The sequence below is a fragment of the Podarcis muralis genome, chromosome 3 (genome assembly GCF_964188315.1).
Source record: "Podarcis muralis chromosome 3, rPodMur119.hap1.1, whole genome shotgun sequence".
NCBI lineage: Eukaryota > Metazoa > Chordata > Lepidosauria > Squamata > Lacertidae > Podarcis > Podarcis muralis.
Genome location: NC_135657.1, coordinates 49,128,185 through 49,147,823, shown reverse-complemented (window position 1 = coordinate 49,147,823; position 19,639 = coordinate 49,128,185). Strand labels below are relative to the sequence as shown.

The following is a 19,639-nucleotide window of genomic DNA, read 5'->3' as shown; positions in this document are numbered from 1 at the left end:
AGGAATGTCTCAGTTCCTATCTGGGGCATAATAGATGTACTTGATCCAGCCAGGGTGGAGGGCTGTTCCAATCCTATTGCTGGCATAACTGTTTGCCAGTGCTTTCTCAGCATAAAGGCTTAAAACATTTGAGGGGTGAGAAGAAGTGAAGAGAGGTCAGGGCCACCAATAATCTGGAAGAAATGTCTGGAGATCACAAATGCAGGTGGAAAAAGAAAGAAGCTTTCAGGTGCATCAGGAAGTAATTTATTAGACTTAACAGAGCAGCACAGCTGTCTGCATGTTTGGACTCCCCTTGGGGGCGTGGCTGTGGAATCTGTCATGATGAGCTCCTGCACTTTAACATTTGTCACCGGACCCAACATGTTTTGACATAGGGCTTCTTCAAGGGCACTGCGAATGCATTCCCTTGAAAAGAGAGAGTGCAAAAAGCACAGTGGTTTGGCTGTAGCTGCAGTTTTGGTCACATCCATGTCATCTATTTAAAGGACCAAAGAATCATGGGAACTGTAGTTTGCTAAGGATGCTGGGAATTGTACCTCTGTGAGGCATAAACTACCATTCCCAGGATTCTTTGGGGGAAGCTGTGTCCTTTAAATGCATGGTGTGAATGTGACCCTCATCTCACAGCACCCTTGAAGACCTTTGTTGAAAAGCTCTGGTCTATAAGTCACTTCCCTGGGCACCTGAAGATCCCTCTTTTCTTTTCCCTCATAAAAACTCTGCTATCTGGCAAGAAGAAAGCTACCCAGCCAGCTCAGAGCCAACATTTTTGTTGCTGTCCCGGGATATGGAGGAGGGCTAGAGACAAGTGTGTTCTCCCTTCACTAACTTTTCTCATGGTAGTCCAGTCTCTGTCCCCTACTAGTTAAAGGAGTAAATGTTCCTCACCGAGTTGTAAAGATAATGAGGAAAGGTTCTTGAGGTGTTTCTCTTGTCTCTAATAGATCAAAGACATCCTATTGTTTCATACAGGACATGGGAAACTTGTTCAAGTAGCCACATCAAACATCATAGACATCCAGTTTTGAAAGGTTGTGTATTTTTATTCAGAAATATCAGAGCAGTCAGAGATTTGCCACCAGCAGTGGAAAATCACAGTGGTAGTCAGTGTGAGGCCCTGAAACCATTCCCTTTTTGAAACCAATGAGGTAACCTCAGGGAGACCACAGTGTTTCTGTGAAGGGAGAAGTGTAAGTTTGCCACCCACCTTTCACTCAAGGTGACAGGGGTTTGGAAGCAGCAGATTGTCCATCTCTTCACTTCCTTCCTCAGTTAGAATTGTCCTCAAGGTCTCATTGTGTTCAGTCAGACTTACTTCCAGATCAGCGTGTGTAGGATTGCAATCAGAGTTACCCAGTTACCTGGGGGTAAGTCCCATTGAATGCAGCGGGGCTTACTCCAGAGAAGATATGTATAGGGCGTTCCCATTTAAAAAGAAGAAGATATGTACAGGATGGCATCTTCTGTCTATGTCTTTTTCTTGGCCTGGTAGGCAATGGTTTGTGGGTTACTCTTGTTTGTTTTGTTCTTTGAAAGCCGGAACTGGTAAAATGAATTCTTTGTTCTTTATGTCTTCCTCTCCTTGCCTTTTCTGAGAGGAGATAAGCCTCCTCAGACCTCCCTGGAGCAACTTGTATATATTGCTTCTTTACACAGCCAGTCTGCTGGAATATATGTATGGCAGTATTTGCCCTATCTTCAAAAATCCCCTTTTACGAGCGTTTTCATTTATCCTTTAATTTTACATATTAGTTTGAAATACTTATAAGCTCTGGCTTCCAGCATCTCTACCTTTGCCTCCCACCAGGGTTAAAGACCCTCCCACCCTAAAACATTTTTTAAAAGTGCTCTGTTTAACATCTAAGAGATACCGTTTGTGTTCAGGATGTTCCACTATTTTATGGAACCTCTACCGTGGAAACATTGGCTGGCTTTCCCCGTTTTGCAAGGCTGGTCATTTTATTTTATAGCGTATGTTAATTTAATGCCAAAAGAGATAGCAATCTTCACTGTAGTATTTTTAATTACGTTATATGACTTCTCTGCAACTCCAGAATGAAACTCCAGTCATTTTTTATTTTCATATGTAGGATCTGCTTCTCCTCCATACTTTATTAAGAGCAACCAGGAAAGCATCATAAATCTGAGGCTTGCATTTCAACAGTTGGAAGTACAGGAATGGCAAATGAATTAATTTACATGGATTTACATGGATTTATTCAGATATGATTGCATTTTTACATCATGTATCTTAGTGTAAACTAATGAGCTCTCTCATTTGGAAGATGACCTTGTACCTGCATAAAACTTACATGGTTTGCCTGAATAAAACACACCTAACTTCTAGCGCCATCTTAACCATGTCTGCTTAGATAAACCCTATTGAATTCAATGGTTACTTGCTCTGAGATAAGTTGGGTGAGGGCTGCAGTCCAAGTCATCAACTGCAGCCCTTCGTGACAAAGTCTGACCTTGCCACAGCCATCCATGTCCTTTTGACGTCCAGATTAGACTACTGTACTGTACTGTACTGTACTGTACTGTGCTGTCTGTGGGGCAGGCCTTGAAAACTGTTCCAAAACTGCAAATAGTGGGAAATATGGCAGTCAGGATGCTGACAGGTGCTAGGCATTTTGTCCCCATCACACCAGCTTTATATGATTTCCTGTCTGCTAGTTTCTTTCTGAGCTCAGTTCAAGGTACTGTTGCTGATCTTCAAATTCCTAAATAACATGATACCTGAGGATTGCTTTCTTCTGTATGTTTCTCCTCAGTGGTAGACAGCATAATAATAATAATAATAATAATAATAATAATAATTATTTTTATTTATTCATACACACACACACACACACACACACACACACACACACACACACCCTGCCTATCTGACTGGGTTTACCTAGCCACTCTGGGCGGCTCTCAACAGAAAATTAAAAACACGATAAAACATCAAATATAAAAACTTCCCTAAACAGGGTTGCCTTCAGATATCTTCTAAAAGTCAGATAGTTGTTTATTTCTTTGACATCTGATGGGACAGCTTCCACAGGGTGGACGCCACTACCGAGAAGGCCCTCTGCCTGATTCCCTGTAACTGCACTTCTCGCAGGGAGGGAACCACCAGAAGGCCCTTGGCGCTGGACCTCAGTGTCTGGGTTGAATGATGGGGGTGGAGACGCTCCTTCAGATATACTGGGCTGAGGCTATTTAGGGCTTTAAAGGTCAGCACCAACACTTTGAATTGTGCTCAGAAACGTACCGGGAGCCAATGTAGGTCTTTCAGGACAGGTGTTATATGGTCTCAGTGGTGGGGTGGAGGAACTCGCATAACCTTCCAGTGGCTGAGTCACTGATGCTTATCAGGCAGGAGAGGGGGAGGTGTCAGAGAGGTCACAATGTAAATGTAATGGGAGAAGCACCAGATTGACTCCACCAGTGCAAATCCCCTCACCTTGAATATTAGGCAGACAACATCCTTGTTGCATTTCAGTGCCTGCTAAGACCTTCCTCTTTCAACAAACCTTTTAAGTCTGCACCTGTACTTGAATTGTTTTAAAGGTTTTTAAAATTGTTTTAGCCATTGTTGTTTGTTGCCCTGGGCTCCTTTGGTGGGGAGTGGGGGGGGGGGCGGGCGGGCGAAGATGGAATATAAAATTACTTAAATAAAATAGGCAGCATATAAGTTTTTGAAATAAATAAATGCCCTCCATTTAGAGCTATCTCAACTGGTTGCTGGTAAAGCTGGATAATGGAGCAAATCCCATTGACCTAAATGCGGCTTCCAAGTTGGCATGTATAGGATTGCGCTGGGAGCAGGTTAGTTGCATGAACGAGTTTCAAGACACAAAACTGGCTCTGCATGCCATGCGGTAGGGAAGAAGCAGGGTCAATACTCACTTGTTGAATAACTCGCGCCTGTTTGTTTGAAAGTTAACAGGGATGAATGATGCCCATTACAGTAATCACATATCACTTTGTTTATGGCCTTTAAATAAATCGTTTAATAAGGCAACCCACCAGGGAGTCTTAAAGGGGACAGTGCAGATTTCATGAAGTTGAATCGTTCTGGGTTTTCTTACACTGGTAGCAGCTTTCTCCTGGTAATTATTTCCTGAAACCTATCTCAAAAAAGTCATGTGGTTTAGGAGAGGCATGTTCACCATGTTTCATTTTTCTTCTTCCAAATAATGGGGAAGAACCTTCCATCTGCTCAAATAACAAAAAAGGGAGGAAAAGAAATGTCTAGGCAGAGCATCAGGGCTGAATTAATGTAAACTGTAATAAAAAATATTGCCTTATTAGGTGACTGAATGCCAGCACCACTGTTTCTTGAGACACTGCTTGTCTGAAGAAGTTAAACATTTAGAATCTGTTTTGTTTGAACCATCTTGCCAAAACATAGGCCTCGGGATTTTTCCTCCTTGTCACAAATGACTTTAGACATGTGGTGTGAGACTAACAGCAAGACAAGGTGAGGGCCAGAATCAACAAATATTTGTAGCAAATATGCTAAAATGTATTGCAAAAAGAAGAAAGCCTAGGAAAACACGTTTGTTATAATACATGCCATAGCGTCCAGCACAATGGATCAATTAGTGTTTATTTATTCAGTGTGCTTTCCATTGGTATAAGTTGTTTTTGTGGCCAGAAAAACATGCACAATTGTCTGTGTTGCTTCCAAGTTAGATAATGGAATTGTATCAGATACTTGGACTGTGAGTGTAAAGGGAAGCAGATATACTTTGTATAATGGGATTTTACAAACAACAGCAACAACCCTTTGTTTTGCCTAGCTGCAGTTGGAGTGAAATAAGTAAAGATAGAAATAATCTAAGATTTAAATGAAGCCAGATCCTGATGTTTCCAAGATAAATAAATGTTGTTTATCTATAACAGAGGATGGCCAAACCTTGTTTTGTGGGCTGCCTGCAGTTTGTGAGCATGACTCCCGGTCAATTCAAGAAAGCTGCTGGAAGTTAGTGAAGAAGCATGAGTTTGGGGACTACAATACAGTAGAGATATATGCACTTGTCTCTTTCCACACCCAGTTCACAGCCACACCTTGGTCCCCACCCCCTTTAGTGTAAATGAAGACAGGAGTCCAGTTCAGATGTGTACAGGGAAATTGGGGTCATTTCCACTAATAGGCGCACGTGTGTTTGCGAGGTCTAAAATAGCCTAGGCTACAAAGTGCATTGGATTAGAATTTACTGAGCACAATTTAAAGTGTTCGTGCTGACCTTTAAAACCCTACACGGACTCAGCCCAGTATACCTGAAGGAGTGTCTCTGCCACCATCATTCAGCCCGGACACTGAGGTCCAGCTCTGAGGGCCTTCTGGCGGTTCTCTCACTGCAAGGCGTGAAGTTACAGGGAACCAGGCAGAGGGCCTTCTCGGTAGTGGCGCCCGCCCTGTGGAACGCCCTCCCATCACATGTCAAAGAAATAAACAACTATCTGACTTTTAGAAGACATCTGAAGGCAGCCCTGTTTAGGGAAGTTTTAAATGTTTGCTGTTTTATCGCCTTTTTAACATTCTGTTGGGAGCCGCCCAGAGTGACTGGGGAAACCCAGCCAGATGGGCAGGGTATTAATAATAATAATAATAATAATAATAATAATAATAATAATAATAATAATAATAGAAAAAGCCAGTACAAAGGCTCTTTTAGACTTTCAACCCGTGGGATAGGGGTGGGTCCAATGGCCATGAGCAAAGATGATTCTCCCCACCACCCCACGATAGTCTGAACAGTGCTTTGGTTTGAGAAATGTTGTGGATATGCTAAAATGAGAAAGGTGCTTCATCTTTTAGGTGGGGAGGCTACTAGAGGAGGAAGTGTTTTCGGCTTAGTTTTTTGTTTCTTTTTGAATTGTGACGTCTTAAGAATGCTGACTGTTGTGACCCCCATGGTGCTTTGTTGTATATAAAAGTGCTATATAAAGAACATATCACTCAATCAACCAGTGGTCAAGAAAGGCAGTAAGCTGGAGAATTCCAAAATTCCCAGCCAGCTTGCCACCCTCCACCATATAATAGGCAACTCCATAATATAATGAACCAGGGATGCTGCTGGCAAGGCCAGTTGTAGGAGGCTCCACTTGTTTGAGACACTGTTGAAAGAGGAAAGAGGATGAACCATATTATTGCCATCTGGAGGGACACTTTTGCTCCGCAGAGCCACCAAAGTAGAACAAAAGAACGAACAAACTCCAGAGCATTTGTGCTATATAGAAAGTTACAGGACTGTGATGCAGCAGCAAATTACAAGGTATGGAAACGAAGCAGTCTGTCTGCTCTAAGCCTTTGACAGGTGCAGTATTGAAAGCAGGATTGCCTGTAACCACCCTGATGCCATCCTGAACACAAATCACAATGAATGGACAAAAGAAAAGAGGTGTGGTAGCAGAGGGAGAGCTCCAAGGGAAGGGAAGAAGGCTGGGAGACGTGGGCCCCCTTGGCCATATGAAAATACAGTTTTTAAGCTTAAGGATGTTGTTGGTCATAGGGATACATTCCTTTCAGAGTAGTTGCATCCGTATATGTCATCACAGGATTTGGGCCAAAGTCACCGCCACCACAAAGACCTTCCTGGCTTCAAGAGGAAGTGTGAGGGTTTTTGTTTTTTTAAAAAAATTGATAGATCATGTGGAACTTTGCCCAAAGTGTAGGAGAATGTTTCTTTCTTTCCCCACAATGGTTCCAGGGGAAGGTGGGGTAGAGATGTGTTTTTCATTCATGTCGCCCTTGTTTTGCTTGCAAGCCTATGGCAGAGCCAAGCCCTGGGCTTGCCTTTGCTGCGGGAGCCAAAATAAAAGCTGAGCCACTGGAGCTGACTATAAACATATGAAAAGTAAACTTTGTGGAAGTATATTTTTTTTAAAAAAAAATTGCTGGAGTCTTAAGGAAATAATCCTATGGTATTCTTATTGGCTCTTTTGCCTTCCTGGAGCATCCTTATTTCTGGATCTGGGTATGATGACAGAACCAGCCACCCATTTCAGTTGAGGTTTCAGCTTTTTGAAATTAATTTTTTTGCTTCTTCAGGAAAGACAATTCTGTGCGATTTGGGTAAATAAATCCCTGTGCAGAGAGGGCCAGCAGAAGGGTGGTGCACCGACTTGTTCTTTCAAAGTAAGGCTGAAATCGGGTTGTTGTTTTTCCCTGAGCCTGAAGAAAAGGCTGAAAACTGACTTAATAAATAGTGTCTCTGATAGAACAAACAAAAGCCACCGTGACTCAGAAGAAACTTCTTTTGATAATGGAGGTCACCATTGCATTTGTTTTATGTTATAGACCACCACTCCAGGCCCACAAGTGAAGCCACCTTAACTCCCTGCATGGAAGAGGTTCCCTAACAACTCTCAGCACCCTTCGCAAACTACAGCTCCCAGGATTCTTTGCAAGGAACCCATGATTGTTTAAAGTGGTCTAAGAGTGCTTGAAATGTACAGTGTGGATACGCTCTACAGCAGGCGCGCCCAACTCTATAGAGACTGTGATCTACTCCCAGTATAATAAAACTGGCAGTGATCTACCCATTGCCATTGCCCATAGGGAGACCAGGGTACCAGAGTTGTTGAGCTTTTTGGGGGAGGGTTGCATTAAAGCACTCACCCAACAATCCACACCCCTCCCTTCTTCCCCCACTCTACTGCAGATGAAGGGGATAAAACATTTAACAGCACTGCCAACGGCGCTGATGGGATATAGTGCCAGGGGTGGGGCGTGTCATGATTGCTCAGGAGAAACTGGGTGATCTCTTCTCTAACTCGTGCGATCAACCTGGAGAACGCTGCCGATCTACCGGTCGATCGCGGTCAACCAGTTGGACATTGCTGCTCTACAGTATCGCCCCACCATTAAGAACATAAGAGGAGCCCTGTGAGATCAGGCCAAAGGCCCACCTAGTCAAACCACCTGTTCTCACGTCAGCCAACTAGAAGTCTGTGGGAAGCCCATAAGCAGGTCATGAACACAACAGCACTCCCTCTCCATTTGTGATTCCCATCAACTGTTATTCAGAGAGTTACTGCTTCTGACACTAACAGCCACTGGTAGCCTTATCTGTGATGAATTTGTCCAATTTCCTTTTAAAGCCATCCAGGTTGGTGGCCATCGCTACTTCCTTTGATTATTTAATTTCTATACCACTAAATATATAAAAATATCTTTATAAGCAGTGTACAAAAAAAACCACAGAAAACTTAAACAAAATATTATGCAGTTACATTAATACAAAGTTTTACTAATATATATAAACAGATATCAATTCATTTTCCTTCTGACATGCCCTCACTTCAATAAGAACTTGCTTATTTGTTTTATATCTAAAATCAATTTAAACATGGAAATATGTGGACTTTGGACTTGAAATATATCATGTATAATCCTTGAAAATGGAACATTCAAGCAGATTATTTTTTTAAAAAAATCTGAATTCTTGAAATGTTTTAAAAATAAAATAATATTTTTTTAAAAAATTGCAAGAGTCTAACTCAGTAAACAGCTTGTCCAGAAGAGTTATGCCGAAGCCACTTGTAACTTCTGGTTAGATAAGTTAGTTTTATGCAGAATGCCGTCTTCTAGAATGGAAAGCATCCCATCTGCAAGGCATCTGAAAAAAATATTGAACTGTGCCAGAAACTTTAGCTGTGTAGAGTGACGGAAGTGTTACAGCAGAGTGCACTGCAGTTGATGCTTCTTGGCACTTCTGCCAGTAAAGTAACTAAGGCCAGATTTCTCAACCTTGTGGCCATAAATCTAAATAGTTACACGGTCAGAATGACCAATTGAAATGATCAAGAGAAACCCCAAATATTTGCATTCACTTCTACCACAGAATTCAGCTCAATTTTAATCACAAGCAGCTGATTGTCAATCCTCTACCTAACACTGTACAGAAGTTACCCTTCATGTGTTCCAAGTATGTGGGGGGGGGGCACACAAATGCATACACTGGCCTCCCCACTTTATCATTCCCACCAGGTCCACCCCTAGATCTTTCCGTATTGGTTGGAAAGTCTGGAGATGGGATCTATGTCTTTCGGGTTGAACATGTGCAGGCTTGTCTATGCAACTGGGAGCCGGAATGATCAAGCAGTGAATGTACAGTGGTACCTCTGGTTACGAACTTAATTCATTCCGGAAGTCCGTTCTTAACCAGAAACCGTTCTTAACCTGAGGTACCACTTTAGCTAATGGGGCCTCCCACTGCCACCACACGATTTCTGTTCTCATCCTGGGGCAAAGTTCTTAACCCAAGGTACTACTCCCGAGTTAGTGGAGTCTGTAACCTGAAGTGTTTGTAACCCGAGGTGTTTGTAACCCAAGGTACCACTGTATATTAACTTCTGTATAGGTCTACTTTAAAGGAAAGATATTCAGAAGTTTGGAGGCCTAGGAAATACTGATAGAATATCTTCTTGCTATACTTGATTTCCTAACCATCAGTTATGGTCATGCTTATCAGATATGGTCAACAACACAATGACAAGTTCCACACAAAGTTACATTCTGGACAGTGTGGCTTCCAAAGGGAAACTCGTTTTCTCATTTATATTTCCTGCTTGGTGTTAAATATCAGTAGATGTTGTCAGTATCAATAGATGGTGATTTTCATGCATTCTTAGTAAATACAAGGCTTGCTTCGGCTGGTGCTTGATGTAGCATGTCTTAGAAAATAAAGCCAATTCTGTCAATGCCAAAGCCTCTGTGAGGGTTTAAGTTTGGGTAATATTTGTTTCAAACAATTGTCTGCTAAGAATTCTGTGCACCTTTAGGCAGAAGTGAGTCCGACTATGTTCATTCAGGCTTTCTCTTGGTTAAGTATGAGTAACACTGTAGACACAGTCACATTTTGAAAAGTGTATAGAGACCATGAAAATTTTTTATTAACTTTTTAAAATCCATCTTTTAAGGTCTAATAACACTTGAAAATGAAACATATTATCAATGGAGAGAATGCTGTTCTTTCATAAAATTGAAATTGTAAGTCTGGGCAGCTGTGATTCATTTACTATTACATAGAAATAGATAATATAGATGTGTGTGTATTTATATATTCATTCTCTGTACTGGCATCCCATTTATGGAATGCCCTCCTCTTTGAGATAGGGCTGCTGCCAGAACTTCTGAGCCAGCTTTCATCGCCAGCAAAAGAGATATAAAAATAAACACATAAATGCAACACACATGCACAGGCCATGGTAGAGTTTTAGTACTGGGCCAGTTGCTAGGTCAGGTTATATCATATTGGTTTGATTTTATATTGGCTGATGATGTTACCGTTTTAGCTGCCCTGTTTTATGACTCATTAAACTTTTCTGAAAATATCAATTAAAAAATAAACCAAACCAGACAGATACCAAGGGTAAGTTATTAACGTAACCAGGTTAAGACAGCCCAACAACTATACACAATGATAATCTTAATACTTTTTCTGTTTTAGATTTTCTTTACAGGGTTTCATGAGGAAGATTCAAGATTCAACTCAAAAGGTCCACAGTTTATACTGAGGGAAGGAGGCAGGCATTATCCTTTACACTTGTACAGTCAGTAACACTTTCCATATTTTCTAAAATAGATCTTTTTAGAAAGGGACCTATTTTAGAAAATCCATGCTTTCTAGGCACAGGGGAAAGGCACTCTGCATGTGCTCAGTGGTTCTTAGCTTCTGTAACATGCATATTCTAAAACCAAGTCGAATACTGAAAACAGTTTCTGGGGACTGAGCCCTGGTGAATGTTCACTTACATTACATTTTGCTGTGTGTGTGTGTGTACACAAAATGGTATATACAAAATAGTAGAACTAAGCCTGTAAAAGAATCAACCATACTAATATATTTATTTATTGTTAATCATGTTTTATAAATACACTGACAGTTCATGTAGAGGACTTAAGAAATACTGTGGTGAACCTTAATCTAGATGAAAATACAGTTTTCTAATGCTTACTTCAATAAAGCCACTTTTCTTAAAAAAAAAAAAAAAAGGAAATTCTGCTGAAATTAAGGATGACAGATGAGTGGAAAAGAAAAGAAAAGAAAGACTTTAACATTCCCAGAGTTGTGTGAACAGGTTGCATAGCTCTGGTAAAAGTTAATCTAATTTACTTTCAATGATTGTGGCTTAAGTGGCAAATTTCTGATGACACGGTATAGAAGTTTATATTGAGTCTGTTTTTTTAAAAAATAACCTAATTCAAAAGTGTGCTAAATATAGATATGGCGAGATGTTACAGGAAGATAAGATTGTGATTGCATTCCTGATGAACCAGAAGTAAACATGTGTTTGGAGTATTCCGTTTCCAGTGTGCATTTTCTTCAAAATGCACTTCCAAAAGGCCAACTCCTATAAACAGCGTGATAGTCCCATAAGAAACCGCAGAGCTAAATGATTGCATCTGCTAGATGCAGCTTCTTTTACTCAGCTGAGCTAGAAAGCATATGCAAATGAAGGGAGGCTGGAGCCCTGAGAATTTTGTTAGGCCACAAGAATGTACCTAAATTCCAAGAGTGCTACATTTCCAACAAGCAGCTGTACATTAGGCATTCTCTGCAAGCTCAAACACAGAAAAGCTCCTGGGTCTCTGATTCTCATATTTTGATTCACAATAGTCGACATGGGTATAGGAAAGTACCTTCCAGGCTTGAACTGAAATTTCCGATAATGAGGTCCATGCAATTTCAGTCAGTTCTTTGCTCATCTGACCCCTTGTGCTCCATCCTACCCCATTCAGGGGAACCGGTTTCTTGACACATCCCGAGAGACTTTAGGAGGTGCAGGAGAAGGAAGAATAGGAAATCTTAACTTTTGTGTGCATTTTTGTCGTTATGTACTTTGAACTTTGTACATAAGTCAATATATCCTATAGAATCCATAGCCTTTATTAAGAGAGCAGCAAAAGGGACTCTATTTTATAATGCCTTACAAATATATGGAGAACAAAGATTTATGGAAAGGTTTTTTATGTCACTTTCCATTATGTACATCAAGGGTAATGAACCCTTTTCAGCCAGAGGGTTATATTCCAGTGGTGGGCAGAGCCAGAGGCCAAAAATGGTCAACACAAATACAGTGGTACCTCAGATTACATACGCTTGAGGTTACATATGCTTCAGGTTACACACTCTGCTAACCCAGAAATAGTGCTTCAGGTTAATAACTTTGCTTCAGGATAAGAACAGAAATTGGTCTCTGGCGGCGCGGCGGCAGCAGGAGGCCCCATTATCTAAAGTGCTGCTTCAGTGTCGGCCAATTGGTGGCAAAGAGGGATAGAACTTTCTTCATGTACGCTTCAACAGCAGCAAGAACACTTATCGCAAAGTATTGGAAGACACAAGATCTACCCACTCTGGAAGAATGGCAGATGAAAGTGATGGAGTATATGACATTGGCTGAGATGACAGGCAGAATCCGTGACCAACGAAAAGAGACGGTGGAAGAAGAATGGACAAAATTTAAAAGTTATCTTAAGGACTACTATAAACTTAATGAATGTTAAAATGTTGCGGTTCCCAGAAACAAAGGGGTACAGGGATATAAGGTTAGAAATATAAAAGAGGACTAAGATGATAGAGATTGGAAAGTAACAATGGGGAGTTGCTAGTTGAATTATGGACATTGGGATGCAGAGAGGGGGGGTATGGGGAAGTCCAAGAAAAGAGGTTTATGAAAATATGTTCGAAACTATACGTGTATGTTTGTCATTTTTAGTGTTTGTTTGTTTCTTTTAAAAATTTTGTAAAACCAATAAAAATTTTTTTTTTAAAAAAAAATAAAGTGCTGCTTCAGGTTAAGAACAGTTTCAGGTTGAGTATGGACCTCCGGAACGAATTAAGTACTTAACCTGAGGTACCACTGTAATGTAAATTTGACCTGTAGACTGTAGGCTAGTTTCTACACCCACTTAGGCAACACTCTCTATCCAGGCAAGCAAGAGGCCCCATCAGAGGCCATATCCAACCGAGCAAAAACATTCAAGGAGGGTGTGAAGCAGGCAAAACACTTTCATGGTCCAAACCTAGGCCAGTGACAGGTCTGGCCTCAGGAGAGTTCTGAGGGCCAGAGAGAGAGGTTTGGAGGCCATATTTGTCCCCTCGGCCTGTTCCCACCTCTGGTGTATATGCACAAATGCAATATATTTTACCATCAATGCCCAATGCCAAGTCTTATGAACCAGTCTTTCATGGTTGGTGAAACCTGAAGACATTGTTTGGAACCTGACAGAAGAATTCTGCCTGCTGCAGCTTGTAAGGTCCCTGCTGCCTCAGCATGTGGTAACTCTCAGGGGGCAATGGAACCCAAATAGCCAGTGGCAGCTGATTTCCACTGGGCCTGGTAGGACAGAAGGTGGGATGAGCAAGGAAAAATATAGCAAGGACCATTGATGTGTGAAGCCAGCTAATTATAGTTGTGTCCCCATCCAGAAGGGGAAACTGACAGCTATGCCCTTGACTGGTTATAAGAAGGAAAGCAGGTAGAACAGGATGAGGTTAGTGGGGCAGTGCCCCATTGATGTTAATGGACTAGCCTTCCCTGAAGTAGGGCTGTTTGTGAGGCAAACCTTAGAACTAGACTGTCTATCTATCTTCTGAGTGATACACTAACCATTTTCTTACTTTGCTTAGTTGAGCATTTGCTTTAAGTTTGGGAAGTTTGGGATGCTAAGCTGAAATTACTTGAAATGGAAGGGTCACAGTGAAGAACTACAGTTTTGTGATATTTGTGAACCAACTTTAACCACCAGTTTCTTCTAAGAAGCCTACAGGGAATTTTTCTTTTTCTTAAATGCGGGACATACTTACATTACTTCACAGTGGTTGACATGTCTCACTTTGCAGGACTTGTTTTTTGTTTTTTTAAAGTCACTGGTGTCTTGTTACTGGGTTTCTGTGGAACAACTGCATTGAATGTCAAAGCTTACGGTAATTAAAGCTCTGGAAAGTAGCCTTTTCAAATAGTCCATTTTTGGCTCATTATATTAATGAGAAAAGGAGAACTATCAGCAAGGGGATGTTATTGATAATGCTTGTCCTGTGCATGTTCCTGGGATTTACGCAACTGAGAGGAAATATGTGTACAGCAGTTGGATATGTTAAAGGTGGGTACAGGTGCCCTTGTAATTTTCTGCATTATTATGATTATAATGACTTATTGGTCACTTGCTACCTAAGACGTTCTCCAAGCAACTTACATTTTAAAGCAAAAAGAGAATTATACTATACCATAAAGGAAAAAGAAAGAAGAAAAGTCCCATTTATTTATTTATTTGTTTGTTTGTTTGTTTGTTTGTTTGTTTAATGTATATCCTGCTCTTCCTCCCAAGGGAAGGGAAGGCAGCAAATAAAACATTAAAATCTTTATAATTCAAAAGAACCCTTCCCAACAGCGACATAAAGCTTTGGCAGCACATTAACAATACAGTGTAATTAACTCAGTCCATCAAAGGGCTGGGGAAGGGAAACATATTTTATCTGAGGCCAAAAAGATGTCCGTGAACCTGCCAGGCAGACCTCACCGGGGAGAGTGTTCTGCAGGTGGTGAGCCACAACTGGAAAGGCCTTTAGGTTAAGGTTACCAGACGTCCCCGTTTCCCAGGGACAGTCCCTGGATTTACAAATCAGTCCCCTGACAAAATCCATCTATTTAGTAGGAAGTTGAAAACTGTCCCTGAATTCACTGAAAAAAAATCTGGTAACCTTACTTTAGGTTGCAAGCCTATACCCACTTAACTGGGAGTAAGTCCTATTGAACTAGGCGGGGCATACTTTTAAGCGGACTGGTGCAGAATCACGCTTATTGTAGAAGCTGCTAATCTCTAGGAATATGGGTGTTCAACATATCGCAGTGAACCAAAGGGGAAACATTTATAAGTCAAATGAAGACCTAGTCATCCCAAAGAACTGACAAGGTGATGCACCTTAAATGAACTGCATTATTGTGAAATACCTTGCGATTTTTTTAAATGAAAGGTGGTGTGCAAATATTTTAAATAAATGAAGGGAGACTTTTGACTGAGCTCACCCTATCAGACTGCCAGTGAAGGTTCATGTGACTGGTGCCATACCTCCAGACTCTATTTTACTTTGGCTGCTTGGCTAATCTACCAGCTAGTTGATCAGTCTATAGGCGATTCCATAGCTTTATTGCTCTTTTCTTTCCAGCTGCGGCATCATGTGATCAAGAACTTCAGTCAGCATTAGAAGAAGCTAAACAACCTCAGAAAGACAATGTGTTCATTCCAGAGTGTGCCAGTGGTGGCCTTTATAAGCCAGTGCAATGTCACCCTTCCACGGGTTACTGCTGGTGTGTTCTTGTCGATACAGGACGCCCCATACCTGGTACATCAACAAGGTAAGGGATTTTGGAGGGAGATGATCATTGGCATTTATTCCATGTTCTATTTCCTAGGGAACAGAGATAAATTGGGGGAGGGGAGGTAAGTCTGAATAGTATGGCAGATCATATGACACTAATTTATGTGAACCCATGTATAGCATGCTATATTGAGAAGCAATCATGTTAAACAACTATTATGTTCAGCGTTGTTGTTATTATTGTTGTTTAGTCATGTCCAACTCTTTGTGACCCCATGGACCAGAGCACGCCAGGCACTCCTGTCTTCCACTGCCTCCCACAGTTTGGTCAAACTCATTTTAGTAGCTTCGAGAACACTGTCCAACCATCTCGTCCTCTGTCGTCCCCTTCTCCTTGTGCCCCCAATCTTTCCCAACATCAGGGTCTTTTCCAGGGAGTCTTCTCTTCTCATGAGGTGCCCAAAGTATTGGAGCCTCAGCTTCAGGATCTGTCCTTCCAGTGAGCACTCAGGGCTGATTTCCTTAAGAATGGATAGGTTTGATCTTCTTGCAGCCCATGGGACTCTCAAGAGTCTCCTCCAGCACCATAATTCAAAATGTTCATACAACTGCCAATTTAATTGCCTTACAATAAAATATCAAGAGGCATTCTTATGCTGCTATCCTACATACCTGGGTGTAATTTCCATTAAGCTCAATAGGGCTTACTTATGAGTAGGCATGTATAGAATTGCACAGTTAAAGTGACAGTAATATCACAGAATATAGACTAAATAATCTACTACAAAACAGCATCCTAACAATTCAATACACATTCAAAATATGATTATTCCAGATTTAATTGGTACATTCAGTTTTTCACCCTAAACTAAATCTTAACCTTGCAATCTAGACTTTTGAAAAATGTTGAAATGCAACATAGAAGTGTGTGCGTGCGCGTGTGTGTGTATAAAATTGTGATTGCACTAACAGTACCTTGATTGGTAAGAGGTAAAGACTGAGGGTAACAATCATGATCCATTAAAAACAATGGAAAAATTGTTGCTGACTTTGGTACAATGTAGATTGCATTCTTATTGCCCAACTGTGGGTTCTGATTGCAGCATCATTCTTTTCATTGATCTCCTTCATTAATTACCACCATTTTCATTGATTTCCCTCTTACTTCAAATGGAAAAGTGGCAGCTGTGATTACATCTTGATATTGCAATAATGTAATAACATGAGGCCCTCCCAGTACATATATTAAGGTCAGATCCTTGTGCTGTGGCAATGCAAAACTCTGCTTGGACATTAGTAAAAATCTCAGCTTGCTTATGGACTCTGTGTATGGCTTTGGGCCAGACACCATCTCTCAACTTCAGTCCCCTACTGTGAAATTGAAACAACATTCGCGAACCTCACAGGGTTGTAGCAAGAAGCTACAAGCCTGTAAAGCAATCTGAGTAGGGAAAAAGTGGCCTGAAAATGATAAAATAAGATTATAAAGCACTTTGGGTAGCAAAATGTGGCATATATATGAGAAAATGCAATCACTTGCTGTCTGGTAGTAAAGGAAAGAAAAATCAGACCTGCCAGGCTCCCTGTAAGAAAAGAAATGTAACCTCAGAAACATTTCCATTATTTCCCAGAAACAGTCCCCTCAGCCCATTTTCACATGATTAACTTCAATGGAGCAACAGTGCTGGAAGCAGTAGAAAGAAGAAATGTATTTTTAACATGTTGTTAAATAGTAAGTTGAAGTTCATGAATTTCAGCAGAGCCAGAAATGCGGGGAAGAGTTGTGGGCCATGTTTAGCAGATGCAGGCAAGCAAAGTACCGCTTTCCAAAGGAAACAATGTGGGCTTGGGCTTCTTTAGGAATGCTTGTATGGAATCCCACCAAAAGCCAAGGCAGCATGTTTCACTTGATGCAAGCACAAGTGGTTTAAAAGACCGATCTTTTTCTTCTTCCTATACAAAACAATGTTTTTGAGAGAATCAGTTTTAGAAGGTCAGAATAGGCATTCATTGTTCAAAATGAATTTCAAACTCTCAGTCGGAGGAGAACTTTATTGCCCCTTGGTAGAGCGCATACTTTGGATCCAAAAGACTCCCAAGTTCAGTTCCTGCCATCACCAGAAAGGGCTGCAAAAATATCCCTGGGAAATCGCTGCCCATCATTGTAATCCCAACAGAGCTAGATGGTCCCAGTGGTCTGACCTGAGATAAAGCAGTTTTTTCCTGAAAGTTGTCATTTCTTTTTGCAGATGAAAGCATACACCCATGACTGAAATATGAAGAGTCTTGTGTACCTCAAAACTATTTTTTGAAAGCTTTGAGGTACTACAAAACTCTTTGGCGGCTTTGTTGAAACAGATTATATGACAACCCCTCTGGAATTTTATCTCAGCAGTCCTTTAAAGCTCTGAAACTGGTAGGGTCTGGGCCATGGATGTTTCCATTGTCAGAGAGGGAGAGCCAATGTAGCCTGTGGGCCTTCGGACACCCTCCCATGGGTCATAGGACTGTAGTCTTAAACTTTAGGGTTGCCATATTTCCAACTGCCGTATTCTGGGAAATTCCAGACGTATGGCAACGCTGTGAACTTTAAAAGGTAGCTCTGCTATCCCTCTTTTCATTTTCTAGGCCCAGAGTGGCTGGGGAAGCCCAGTGAGATGGGTGGGGTATAAATAAATTATTATTATTACAGTGGTACCTTGGGTTAAGTACTTAATTCGTTCTGGAGGTCCGTACTTAACCTGAAACTGTTCTTAACCTGAAGCACCACTTTAGCTAATGGGGCCTCCTGCTGCTGCCGTGCCGCCGGAGCATGATTTCTGTTCTCATCCTAAGGCAAAGTTCTTAACCTGAAGCACTATTTCTGGGTCAGCGGAGTCTGTAACCTGAAGCCTATGTAACCTGAAGCGTATGTAACCCGATGTACCACTGTATTATTATTATTATTATTATTAGCCTCCTCTCCCCCCCCCCCCTTCACATCTCTTCATGGGATGTATGTCTTGTGTAGCCTTTGCACTCTTGTCTGAATTTTGATTACATCAGCTTTACTTTCTAAAAAAATACAGTCTTCAGCCCTCCAGGTTGGGAGAGCTACCGTAATAAATATTGCAGTTTGTACTCTTCCTACAACTGCTGGTGCAGCCACCATTACCCCTGTTTACAAAGAGAATCAATAGAAGGATCTGAAGGTGCAGGATGGGGCTCAATAGCAGATGCTAAGCAGGCCTGAGCATTGCTTGGATGGGAGCCGTATGTGTGCCAATCTAAGGTCCTAGATAGAAGAAATAGTGGGGTTTATAATAAATAAATATAATGTGCGCCTCTCTCTCCTCTTCTAGCAAACTGATTTATTTGCCAACAGTGTGCTATTCTGTATAAGACATAGGCAGTTGCTAAGTACAATCCCTCATAAATCTGGACTTGGTAAAAGAGAGAGAGAGAGAGAGCACAAAGTCTAAGCATGAAATGCCACTTGCTGTGGGGAATCTGGAGGCAGAGAGAGAAAGAGAAGGGAAGAATGCAGGATGGGGTATCAGATTAATCTGCGTTCAGGCCAATTGCCAGATGCTACATTAGTGCACCCAGTTCAAAGATTTCTCTTTCATTCTTTACTTGGCTGGTTAAAAGAGGTCATGTATCAGCAATTACCATCCACTCCATCGAAAGCTTGCCATCAAAACAGCTTCTGTTCTCCCTACTCTAAAGGTGTCTTTTTCACCCACAGGACACACACTCATCTGAGCATGAAATTGCATTGCACCTTCCTGGAGCAATCTGTATCTGATGGGCTATAGGCCAGTTTCAGAAATGGCCAGTTTCTCACTGACAATGAGAAGATAAATTAAACAATGAAGGCGGGGACTATTTCATTCCAACCAGTCATTTTTCTCATGGCTAGCATGGCGCCCAAGCACTCTATGATTTGTTACGATGGCTTTGAAAGGAGTTTTCAATTTGAGTGTAGTGGAAAAACTACACTCTCTTCCGTGACTGGGTAAAAAGCTCAATTGCCTGGGCGGTACCAAATCAAACAATGGAGAAACCAGATCAATCATGTTCAAGCACTAGGTTCTTTATATTGTTGAGTTCAATAGCACAGGAAATGTAACAAAGCCAAGCAGGAACACAAACACCCCAAAACTTTATATTGAGAAGTCCATCATACAATGGGACTTTTCTAGAAAGACTGCTCCATTCTGAGTCCATCTTGTGGTGAATCCGGAAGTCACTACACAACAGGGAAAAGTGCCCATCTGAATCCATAGTTCATTTTTCACTCACCTTTCACAGACATCATTCAGTTATAT

General features: G+C 41.3%; 1 protein-coding gene across 2 annotated transcripts in view; it reads left to right on the top strand.

Annotated features, from left to right (window-relative positions):
- The window catches only part of SMOC2 (SPARC related modular calcium binding 2), a 128,816-nt gene that overhangs the window by 73,418 nt on the left and 35,759 nt on the right, over window positions 1–19,639 (top strand). For both annotated transcript variants that reach the window (XM_028723934.2, XM_028723935.2), the window contains exon 8: window positions 15,177–15,366. In XM_028723934.2, coding sequence (XP_028579767.1) covers window positions 15,177–15,366 — 190 coding nt within the window. The remainder of the gene's footprint in view (window positions 1–15,176; window positions 15,367–19,639) is intronic.